This window comes from Dendrobium catenatum, unplaced genomic scaffold (assembly GCF_001605985.2).
Source record: "Dendrobium catenatum unplaced genomic scaffold, ASM160598v2 fragScaff_scaffold_716, whole genome shotgun sequence".
Lineage (NCBI taxonomy): Eukaryota > Viridiplantae > Streptophyta > Magnoliopsida > Asparagales > Orchidaceae > Dendrobium > Dendrobium catenatum.
Genome location: NW_021319178.1, coordinates 3,302,712 through 3,315,316, shown reverse-complemented (window position 1 = coordinate 3,315,316; position 12,605 = coordinate 3,302,712). Strand labels below are relative to the sequence as shown.

Here is a 12,605-nt window from a genome sequence, read left to right as displayed (position 1 = left end):
GTTTTTTTCCCCTTAACGGGGGAGACGCCGGGAGGCTGCCGAAATTTGGATTGAAAATCCAAGGACTTGAACAAAGAAAGGAGCTTGGACTTGGACTTGATTGAACTGAAAGGACATGCAAGAGCTATTTTGAACAAAGATCCGGACTTGAACTTGGTCGAACCAAATCTACTTAATTGAACTCAAACCTTAAATGAACCATAAAAGAATTGAACTTCAACTGAAATTCAATCAAAATTGAACAAGACTTGAACTTGTGAGCTTGAAATTGTATTTTGAACACAATCTTGAACTCAAATGACTAAACAACATGAACTCAAACTCATGGATATGGGACTTGAGCTTATTCGTTGAATTAAGACTTGGACTCTACAAGACAACAAGGACTACTCTCGAACATGTTTTGAACTCAAAATACTACAAAGGATTTTATTTGAATAATTTGAGCAAGGACTTAAGCTTGCTAGTTGATCACTCAAACTTGATTTGAACATTACATGAGCTTGAACCTATATCGGATTTGAGTCTGATCTTGGACTCATATGACATTGAATCTGCAAGCATTAAGCTCAAACTTGAATGAGCATGAGCTCTAAAGAATTTGAACAAGGCCAAGTGGACTTAAATAGTTAATATGAATGTGAAGAACTCTGATCCAACCTGAAGGAGTTTGTGAGGTTGGGTTAGAATGAAAGAATTCGTTAAAAGTCAAAGCTCATAATCATAAGAGAATTAATCTCTATAGCAATTAAATATTTTGATCATGCAAAGAACAGGGAACAACGAAGCAATAAAAGATTTACATTTAAATCTCATTGAACATGAATTTCTCATGAGCCAATGAGGTATTCATAAAGGGTCATTATACAAGCATCGATGAAAAAAAAGCAGCACTCAAGATACAATCAACCATCAAAGACAATGGAAAACCTTCAGTATACATATAAATAAAGTGATATCCATATCATCCACATTGGTGGGTCCACGAATTTGCAAAGAGGAGTTGAATGATGTTAATGGAATTGAATCCCAGTGAACGCGATCATCTCAATTGGATGATTATTGTATAAAAAACTTCAATGGATATTGTAGTTGACCCATGAAAGCTACTCCAACAAAAGTGTAAATCTTCTATCAACAATAATGAACTTGACAGAAACTTGTAGTGTCTTGAGGATACAAGCAACAATTGCTAGAAGGATTGAAAGATGTTCAAGCAAATACACCAATTACAACAAACATACACGTATGCAACGATGTCAATCAATAACGAATAACAAATGCTACAACACACTTGCAGTCAATAAACAATCAATGGTTATGAAATATATTGATTCACTGTAGGTAAAGATAAAGATCTGCAATACATACATTCTCTTTATAAATATGGATGTATGTATAATATGCCACTTATGGGTAGATGCAGAAGGACTTCAGTAAATGCAGTATCCTGAAGTCAATTTCAGCCTATAAATGAAGACATCTACCTACATACATGTAGCAGTTGCTGGTGTACTTAAAAGATCAACAAAATGCATGGAGAATACAACAAGTGCAAGCATATACAAGTATAAGGCATGAGATTAGTTAGTGCACTATGATCCGCCTACAAAAATCAATAAGTAGTGCACGACAGTCTACCTGTACGAAGTAGTAAACAACTCTATTCAGAAGCTGCTACCACGCCACCGGATCTGCAACATTTATACAAGCAGACAGAAGGCGTCCACAACTACAACGCCACGCCACCGGATCCGCAACATTCGTATAAGCAGACAAAAGGCGTCTATTCCAAGAATACCCCCGCACGTGCATAAGAAAAGCGGGCGAAATCTCTGGGTAGTGTCTTATCTACAAACCCATCTGCCTTCCAAAATTTACCTCGGAACTTAGTTCGTTAAAACTCCATCGCCGAATAAGAAAAGCGAGTGGAGGCCGGGGCCGAATTTTCGGAGCCCACAATCTATTCTTTATTCCTAGTACTTGTCATCATATTTACTATAATAGGGCATCTACCAACACCTAAAATCATATAACTTTATCTCCAAATTTCTTTCCGGAAAGGTACACAACATTGTCTAGTCATCCAATACAATCATTTACAAGATTTGATCGTACATCCTCTTGCCTTCATATGCTTGCCTCGTCTATATCTGCTATCTTTATTCCCAGTACTTATCAAGAAGTGTGGCTTCATCCAAACTTCAAGCATGCAATAGATATTGAAATGGAATTCTTCTAAATCATCACATATGGGGACTAATCACCCCTTACTGTAAAGCTAATTTCATGCCAATGGATTTCAAACCCCAACCCAAAGTTCTTAAACTATAATGATCAATAACTAAAATATATTACTTGTAAATATATTTTTCACGAAAGAATAAAATATATTTAAGCATATTGCTACTTCATCGAAAATGTGTTCTATCAAATAAGGCCATCACTATGTCTACAACAAAAAACAATTAGCAGATAAGTTTACAAAGGTTTAAGACTAATTTATTTTTCCAATCATTACTGCAAGTTAAATCTATTTAGCATATATGCTACAGCCTAAGTGGGTTCCATAATAGAAATTTTACTAAATTGGAAGTTCTTAATAATTCAATATTTTGTCTTTACATGGGAATACATCCTCATAATTAAAGACATTCAGATCATTTTTTTTTAATGATTTCCTTTTATCTTATTGATTGTATTTGCCTAGAATAGGAATCTTATTATAGTGGGAAAATTCAAGAAGTTCTAATTTTTCAAACAATAATTAACAAAAATTTCTTTGTTGCATATCTCAAGACATTTTATAAACTAAACATTAGTTTTATTATCAAAAATTTGACAAAAACATTAGCATATATTAAGAAAGGTAGAGGTGAACCTAAAAAGCTTTTGTTATGAAATATTAAAAATAACATTTTTATCATATTTAAATGAGTATTTGACTCCTAATAGGATACAATAAAGAAAAAAGATTCATGTGTTGACCCCACATAATGGGCTAAAAGCTTGTTGTTGTTATTGTCGTTGTCGTAACCTCATCCTATTCCCAGATATTCTCTTTATTGTTAAAAAGGATTCTTCGGGTCGAAGAGAAAAAACTAAAATATAAAATTAAAATCATAATATAAATTTGAAAAATAAAACCCCATCTATTTTTTTAAATATAAATCACTAAATAAAGCAAAAATATATCTAATCAATCATGTTGTTGATGTCAAACATAAGTCTAAATCAGAATACCATAATCAAAGCATTCAAGTAATATTTGTATAAGCACATGAATTTATCATGAGTGGGCGAAGGAATCTCACAAACAATATTTTCCCATTAAAATGGTAAAATATAGGCAACAAAAGAAAGTTAAAAGAGATATAGAACAAGAACAAATGAATGATATATCTAAAGCATAAAAATTGAGTATGCATAGTAGTAAAAGAAAATTGTTCCACTATCTAGAATGGAAGTTGATAATCACTCGACATTTGCCACGAAATAGAAAGCAAGCACATAATGTTAATCATGCAATTGCACACTTACCACTATCCTCTCGTAAATACAATTTGAACCGGCAAACTTCTGATCAACATTGAGTTTAAAGACGAACTCAAAGGCTATGCATGCATTCATGTTTGGGTATTTCTGAACAAGTACAAGACAGAAAAAGATACTTCATGGAGTTTTATATATAAAACAATAATAAGAGAAACTTATACAATTTTCTACACAATGTTACAACATGAAAGAGCTTAACCTTTATAATATTTGCAGCATCGGAAAAGATATTAGCAACTATGCTTGAAAACCTACTATTGTTTAATGTGAACCTGTTGAATAAAAGTTCAGAATCAATGGAGATATATTATTAAAATAAAAAACCAAACAAAATATCTAAAATTTGAAGACTGTCTTGCCACCTTTGAAAGAGTAGATTACAATAACCAAGCGTGATCTCATAATGGCCGTTCACCATAACTACATCGTGCAAACTCCATAGCTGGCACCAATTGAACATAATTTTAAAAAAATAAGGTTTAAAGGTTAAAATATAGAGATTAAAGATAGAAATTTACCCGACAATGTCTTTGAATCTCCTTGCAAAACTGTCTTCTCATTACTTGCTCATCAACTGCTTTAATGATGTCATTGCAGCTCATTTTCCATGTTAGCTTACAAGAAGCTTCAAATGATTTCAATAAAAGCTTGATATTTTGTTCAAGAATTCCAAGCTCTTGTTTCATTGCCATCAGTCTGTTCTGTTCTTCCTGCCAAAATCATGATTCCGTACAGATTTAATTAATCTTAGATCTTCACTTAGAACTCAAAGGGTTCAAGCAATATAAACACAACTCAACTAGGAATGTCAAAAGCTAGTAAAAAAACAAAAACAAATAGTAAAACTGTCTCTTTATAAATTAAAAAACATGATGTGCAAGAAATAACAATGCATATTAATAGGGAAAACAGTTGGAATGAACGAAACATCATGACATGGAGAGAGAGAATTCATATCTTCAAAAAGAATACTACAACTATATGTACGATGATGGATGCTGAATGCTACCAACCAAACTAACTTCTGCTGGAACGTGAACCAAGAATATTAGGTGAGGGAGACATTAGAAGATTCAAAATTTTCTTACATTAACAATTAATGTACAGCAATCAAGAGATCCATGTCATATGAATAACACATATCAGTTCACTTGTAAGTAATATTGCTTTGTTTATTCTTTGCCATTTGGAAAAATAATATAAAAATTCATTATTTGTTGGGCAAAAGTGTAGCTTGACAGAACGGGTAAAATCATGCCCAAATGATTCAATTCATTATCTTCTTCTCTACTTATTAATCAATTTCATATTTTTTTCCCATCTCCCAGTTCTCATGTATTGCATTTGATTCTTTCAAAAGCTAGAATTATTTCAGTCACAACAAAGAGCAAAAGATTTTGCACAAGCTGGAGTTAACAGTGGATGCAGCCCTTAATAGGAATTAATGGCGAAGAAGATTCTTTTATTTTTCTAATGAAAAGATGGTTAGAAACCCTTCTCACTAAAAATAATAGTTTGGGAGAATAGCTTCAAATTACAAGGAAACAACTCGAGCACAACAAAATCGGAATACATACAAAGTAGAGAATCAAATAATTAAACAAAAAGAATGACTAGCAGTATCTGAAGACAAAAAACTTCCCCGTTGTTAGTAATTATGAGAGTTTTCCTTCATTTAGTAGAGTGAAACCAGAAATCTGCCAAACAAATGATGTTAATACCAAATAGCCTTGTAACCATCCCTTCATGATGAAAAGTATAGTTGTTCCTTTCAATTAAAATATTTCAGATAGCAAAAAAGAAAAATCTATCCTAAAAATCTATGATTCACAGACACGGACACGGCGACACGGATACGACACAGACACAGGACACGTAATTTATTGAAAATCTAGGATACGGACACGGGTTGGACACAATTTTATAATTTTAATATTTAAAAATAGTGTATAGAAATGAAATAAGTATAATATTAAAAATAATTTAGAAATAATAAGTAATTTAACTAGAGTTTGTGTTTAAAATGATTAATATTAGGATGTCGAGAGTTGGATGTCATTGCCGTGTTTCAGGCATTGAGAGAGGAGACACAATATTGTCAAGAGTCAAACATCGATGCTATGCAGAAAATATCGAGTGTCAATTTCAAGAGGGTGTATGTCGTCGATGTTGAGAGGATGTTGGTCGTCAATGTTAAGAAGACATTGGACAAAAATGAGATGTCAATGTTAAGAAGACGTTGGAAAAAAAATGAGATGTCAATTTGTAAGTGACAAATTGCTAACGTTGTGCATCAATGTCAAGATAGTGTTCGACTATTATGTTGAGATGGTTTTGAAATGTCGAAATTATAACGACATCACACGTCGAAGTTGAGATGACATCGGGCATTGTGTGAAACCAAAGTCACGACCCACCAAAGAGAAATGAAAATGAGAATACTCAATGAATGGGGTATTGAGTGTGGATAGCATATAAGAAATTTAGTTTTTCTATTTTAAATAAAAAATTTAAATATAAGAAATCATATTTAAAAAATTCATAAAATATTTAAGACACATGTGTCGAACACGAGTGTTCAATTTGTATTTAATATTTTTATAATCAGACACGTTTTCATCGTGTCAAATGAGTGTCGGATACTGCACGCCTCTTTGAGGAGAAGTGTCAGTGTATCATAGCTAAAAATCTTTAGCAGCACTAAGAACAGAATTATTTATCCAAGTATTATAAAAAAGCTAGATATGTGCCCAATGAATTATTAATCTAAAATAATTTAAAAAGAGTTCTTCAGAAGTTGCAAATCAGTCCACAATCAAAGAAAAAATGAGAATCTTATCAACGATGCACATGAAGATAATGGAGACCCACAAGCTCTGCCACAATGATCTCAGCCACCAGGCTAGGAAGCACATACACTTCCAAATGCATCCTTGTCTATGTCGAAGAGTTATGGACACATACACATCACTAGAACATCCCCAAATTTGAGTTGAAGTTTTTTTAGTGTGGAATTCGACTCTAACCAATACTGAAATGTTGACCCATGCACTAAAAACATGAAAACAAAGTGAAATTAGCAACTCAAGTGACGGTCGGCGGCCGCGACACATCCCTTAATGGTCAAACAACCTCCAATCACCGAACGAACTATACCGTTGCGATCGAAGCATCGAATTTAACTAAGGGGGGCCACCTCACAATCAAATCGGATGAAAACGGTCAAAATCGGCGACCAGCACCTAAAACTAACGCACGACGTTGGCCAAATAATTTTCCATATATTCTATCTTCAATTAGGAAACATCTCTTAATTAATTTACTTTTGATTAAGAATCTTCCTAAACAACTCCCTCTTGATTACGAGATTTTCTAATTCCCTCCCAATCAAATTTGGCCTGTCTATCAGATATATACCCACATGATTTTGTAGAAATACAAAATATAATAACAAAAGAGCTTCAAAAGTACAAAGAAGAAATAAAATGACCAAAATGCAGCAAAAGAAAGCTATTAATTTTATTAGTAGTAATGAAAGAAGTGAAAAATTAAATTAAAAAAAAAAGGAGCTTCACCGGTTTCATCTCATGCATCTTATTTTTGTAGTAAGACGACTCATCCGATTCAACAACTCTTGTGCAAAGGTCACGCGTTTGAGCGTAATTTGACTTCAGTTTGTCAAATTCCTCAACTTGGGATTGTAAAATTTGTGCTTTATCCTATATTAGAAAAGCATAAGCAAGTTACGAAGATAGTAAGTTTTTAAAAGCATGAATCGGTAAAACAAACGTTTAATGGCCTACACGTATTTTTTTTAACTTCATGCACTTCAACTGTTTTCTTGCTTTAGCAATTCCAAGCTTTTCGAGCAAGAATCTTGCATCAATGACCCTGGGAACAGTCATGCCATAAATAAGAATCCTTCCATAGTAAAACAGTCCTTGGACTTCAATCTGTTGAAACAAGAGCAATGCAAAACAAAACGTTAAAAATAATAAAATATCACCTCTTCTGGTGCGGATGACCATAGCACTCTTTATTTCTCTGCAAAACAAATGGGTAGCTAATCACAATACACGACATCACACTAATAATCTCATGACGTACACTATTGAAAAATTGCTATCATGTTACTAAAAATTTGAATAATCTCAGTTTGTACCAAGGTAATACAAAGCCCCTCATAGTTCCTGGCAGTCTGTAGCTCATCCAGAAAATTTTCCATATCATCAAGCTTCATTCAGAGAAGGAAAAATTATAAACAACGCAACAAAATTATTCAAAACAGTGTAAATGATAAAAAAGAAAATGAATGGACATTGGAGAACAATGCACACAAAGGTATATGAATGAACTAAGAAAATGGAAGACAGCAACAAAAGAAAGCAAAAAGAGGTTCCTCGTTTATTTGACCTCAGTTATCATGCAAGATGAAACAATCTAACTGAGTCCTTTCATGCATTTTATTTTTCGTGACATTTAATTTTTGTCAAATATCTTAAAAGTAAATACGTTCTTGCAAGGTGTTGAGATTTCGTGCAGAAGTTAAAAGCAGCCTTATGAAATTTAGTTTTATCAAAAAGAAAAGCTTTTCTTGAGCCTTAATCAAGTTTTAGGAGTATTATTTAATGTATTTAATACGTGGCATCCTAATCAGATGATTCAGTTGAACTGTACTAGCCTAAAGAGTTCTTCATTAACCAAAAAGTAAGTCCACAGCTGTACAATCTAAAACTCTTCAGAACTTTGCGCACGTAAATTTGTTTTTGTATTTAGCTGATGATTTAGGAAGTCAACATGTTGTGTACAAATTCTTGCATGTTAACTTGTTACCAAGCAATATTTTTAGAATATCAATTAATTTCTCAATAATAACTTTAATTTCTGTACTATAAAGCACCTCAAAAGAGTATTACGCCATAAGAAAATTAGGAAGGCAATTATTTGTGTAAAACTTTAATTGGCCTAGTTATGTGAGGCAGTGATCAGATTCTTAAGCAACAAATCAAATCACTATTAAACAAAGGGTAGCAGAAATGACAATATTAAAATAGAAATAGGTAAAGATTAAAAAGTATAGAGTATGAATAGATTTATATCAGAGGAACTATAAGAGTATTTCCTATTGAAGATATGATGTTAGGAAGTAGACATCGGTGGCTCAGACATGTAAAACACAGAGAGAGAAAAAAACCATTAAAACTGCTTGAGAGAACTAATGTGAAAGGATTAAAAAGAAAATGAGACAAATTAAACATAATATGGCCAAAATACTTCACAAATTAGACCGCAACCAAATTTAGCACTTAATAAGAATGAATGGAAGTGTGTTAACCAGTCAAACCAGAATAGTTGGACTAAGGCAAATAATATGACGTTAAACAAAAAAAGTCATTCATGATATTTCTTGCCAGCATAATTAGATGGGGAAATAGATGGGGATATTATCAGCAGAATTCACGGTTAGGAGAGTAGAGGTATTAGATTTGACTTTTGTTAAGAAAGGTAGGGGTAGACCTAACAAGATTTGGTTAGAAAATATTAGGAATGACCTTTTTTTATTAGATTTAAATGAGAATTAGACTTTTAATAGGACACAATGGAGAAAAAGGATTCATGTAGCCGAACCCACGTAGTGGGATAAAGGCTTGATGTTGTTGTTGTTGCTGTTGTTGATATTTCTTGCCAGAAATAAAAGTGTTGAAAAATGTAGCTATCTCATGCAGATTATTCTAACAAATGTATTCCCAGATTTTTTTGTCATACGTGTCAAGATATGCACGTAAAGACCTCTTAAGGATGATATAATTTCATTAAAGTACATCTCCCACAAAAACTTTAGAAGTCATAAATGACCAATGCGTACAAATGCAAAAAAGTTGAACCTTCTGTAAATTTAGTTCAGATATTGACTGTGGCAGCAGGTGGTTGGTTGAATCAGATAATTTGGAGAATACCTGCAAGACAAGATTACAGCCAAGTCAAACTAAACGCATTAAAATAACCTCAAGAAGTTACGATAGCAACAAGTCACCATTCATACGGAAACCTGATTAAGCAAAAAAGATATAAAACATGCATCCATACATCAGTCCAGCACTTCAATGTTGCCTTGCCTGCAATATCCAATGCTTCGTCGTGATGCATATGATCTGCTAAAAGAATCAAAGAATCACCTACGACATTAGGCACATTAACTGGACTGTTCTGCATTCTGTAACTTTCACTGTAACCAGCATTCTCTGTGTGACATGTTTGTTTATTTCCTATTTCTCCAACGACTGCAATATCACAGCGACAATTTGTCCCCTGTTGAAACTCTGTATCCTGATGTCTCGAGCCATGAAAACAGGATAAGACAGCTTAAGATTTCTTTGCAGAGACCAGATCCGTTTTATTAAAAGAATGATTGTTAGGAGATAGAACAATCTTACCAGCTATAGACTGCATATTAGAACAAGTTTTGCAAGCTTAAACTAAGTAATAAGAATGCCCACTAAAGTGTGAGAAATTACAAATGCCCAATAACAAATAAATTCATGACAAAGAAAGCACAAACAGGAGAAACATAATTGATTAAATAAAAATTTCAATAACCTCTAATGATTTGTTTAAGGTTGTATTGGCCTCCAGAACCACTCCAGGTGCTTTAGAAGGATCACTCATCGGTCTTTCAATGACTTTGTTTGGTCTGTTTGCTGAATTTTCATTTAAGTTTTTGTTATAGTACAAGCCTCCAACATGGAAACTTCTTGAATCTATGCCAGTTTTTCCATAATGCACCGAGGTACCGCTACTCACAGGTAAGTTCAGTATTTTGCCATTACTCAACTTTTCTACAGAAGGACTTACAAGACAAGCAGCAGGCTGCAAGCTCTTGCGTTCAAGCAAGTCACTTGAACTAGTTTCATCAACTCCTGAAGTGAAGTGACCCTTCAAAGATATAGTTGCTTTTTCTTTATTTGGTAATGCATACTTTCTTGATATGTCCTTATTTGATTCTTTCAGATCAGCTTCAATTTGGTCTATTGAAGAAGGAGATTGACCAAGGGTATAGGGCAGCTTAAGAGAACTATCACAGAAAAATTCTATGCATTTTTCTGATTGATCTCTTTCAACAGTTTCCATAAAAGCTACATTTTTATTTAGTCCTGTCAAACAACTGCTAGAATTATTCAGATCCTTAACAATGTCCAACCCTTCCATCTGTTCAACAGCAGTTAGGCCGTTAGGATCACCATTCACATCAGAGGCTCCCACATGTTTCTTGTAAGGATCAATTTCATTCAGATAACACTGAAGATTAGTAATAAAAAGATCCTTTATTAATGGTGCAGCTTCACAATCAGTTTGCACTTTTGATTTAAATCCCGATCTAGTTATACTAGTCTTGATGGCGGAAATTCTTTCATCGTGCACTTTGAGTTCCATTTTCAGAGAAGCAGATAGCTCTCTAGCAGGACTATGCAGTGATTCACCTTGGGACATTACAGAACGATATTGTAGCTTCCTTTGTTTGTCCTGGTAAGAGGATATAGAACTTTTCAATGTAGAAAACGGGCATGTTTTAACAGCATTATCAGGGGTCTCCATAGTGATGCTCATACTTTCCAGGGCAGAATTTTCTTCAGGTTTTGTCAAACAACTAATATTCCCCGGACAATTAACATCCCTGACGATGTTCATACCTTCCATCTGTTCAGCAGCATTTACTTTGGTAGTACCCAGATTCACATCAGAGACACCTGCAAGTTTCATGTTATGATCATCACAAATATCATTCGGAGTACTCTGAAAAGCAGTGACAAAAAGATCATTACATGATGGTGCTGGGCCATAATCAGACTGCATTCTTGATTTAACATTTGACGTAGTTATATGATTCTTACTTGCAGAAATACTTTCTCCACGTCCCATGAGTTCCCATCTCAGATAATCAGATTGCTGCCTAGCAGCATCATGCATCAATTCACTTTGGGAAAGAGGAGAAAAATTTAGTGTCTGCAGCTGTCCGACCTTGAAAGAGGATGTAGACCCTTTGAATGAAGAAAACTGGAATGCCTTAACAGCATTAACAGGGGTCTGCATACGAAAAGCAAGTTTTTCTCTAGCTGGCATAGCCAAAAATTTACTTGAAGGTGGAACAGTTTGACTAAGAAAGTGCTGCTGCTCCCAGCCGTGTGAAGATGGCGTAATTTCTTGGAGAGCAGAAGTATGGAATAATTTAGTCGCATTCTTAGGAGTATGTGCTATACTGACAGAATCCAACTTTTGTTTGACATCATCTGATATTGATAGAACACTTGAAATGGAGTGGAGGTTTGAATCAGGATGGCTTTTGCCTTCACTTGTTGTACATCTAAATGACTCTTTGTTAACACGGCAACCTTGCCCGTTCAAATCATTCTGTAACTTTCCAGGCGAGAGAGACAGCAGCTTAGAGTTATCACCATTGGCAATGATAACTTCAGGATGAACCGCTTCATAGCCTTTCCCAACTCTATCAACAGACACAGGAGAAAACATTTCCTGAAGCAAAACAGTTTATAACCATTTCAATCAATCACATAAAGGGCTGTGAGTTTGGTTCAAATATCGAAATCACCAGAGAATTGATCAGTATGGATCAGATCAACATTGGATCAAAGTCAATGAATCAGTCTTGACATGGACCCAAGTTTGAACCAAATCAAGCAATCTCAACATCAGATCCAGGACCAGAGTTTGGATCAAATCAAGCTATCTGAGGATCAGATCCATATATACGTATGTATATGTATATTTGAGCTTTATTTGTTCTTCTCGTTTTGCCGACCCCACGTAGTGGGATAAAGGCTTGATGTTGTTGTTGTTGTTGTTGTTTATATATATGCAAGTACGTATATATGTTCTCAATTCAGTATCTCGACTATACAAAATTGATATCAATTTAATCCCAAAGGGACCATTTTGAATAGATTTTATATAGTTGGGAAACAAAATTGGAGCAACGTGACATTCTCGGACAAAATTAGCTATATATGAATAGTCAATAGGCTATCAGCCGTGTG

General features: G+C 34.1%; 1 protein-coding gene across 4 annotated transcripts in view; it reads right to left on the bottom strand.

The window, feature by feature from the left end:
• Positions 1 to 12,605, bottom strand: part of LOC110096713 — a 55,690-nt gene that overhangs the window by 22,212 nt on the left and 20,873 nt on the right. For 2 of the 4 annotated variants that reach the window (XM_020822788.2, XM_020822775.2), the window contains exons 3-13: positions 10,153 to 12,084; positions 9,643 to 9,882; positions 9,441 to 9,512; positions 7,718 to 7,789; positions 7,562 to 7,599; positions 7,359 to 7,446; positions 7,131 to 7,274; positions 4,074 to 4,265; positions 3,918 to 3,997; positions 3,755 to 3,827; positions 3,541 to 3,642 (exon numbers count right to left, since the gene is read on the bottom strand). In XM_020822788.2, the coding sequence (XP_020678447.1) occupies positions 3,541 to 3,642; positions 3,755 to 3,827; positions 3,918 to 3,997; positions 4,074 to 4,265; positions 7,131 to 7,274; positions 7,359 to 7,446; positions 7,562 to 7,599; positions 7,718 to 7,789; positions 9,441 to 9,512; positions 9,643 to 9,882; positions 10,153 to 12,084 (3,033 nt within the window). The remainder of the gene's footprint in view (positions 1 to 3,540; positions 3,643 to 3,754; positions 3,828 to 3,917; positions 3,998 to 4,073; positions 4,266 to 7,130; positions 7,275 to 7,358; positions 7,447 to 7,561; positions 7,600 to 7,717; positions 7,790 to 9,440; positions 9,513 to 9,642; positions 9,883 to 10,152; positions 12,085 to 12,605) is intronic. The other 2 variants (XM_020822795.2, XM_028696031.1) reach the window with 2 other exon arrangements.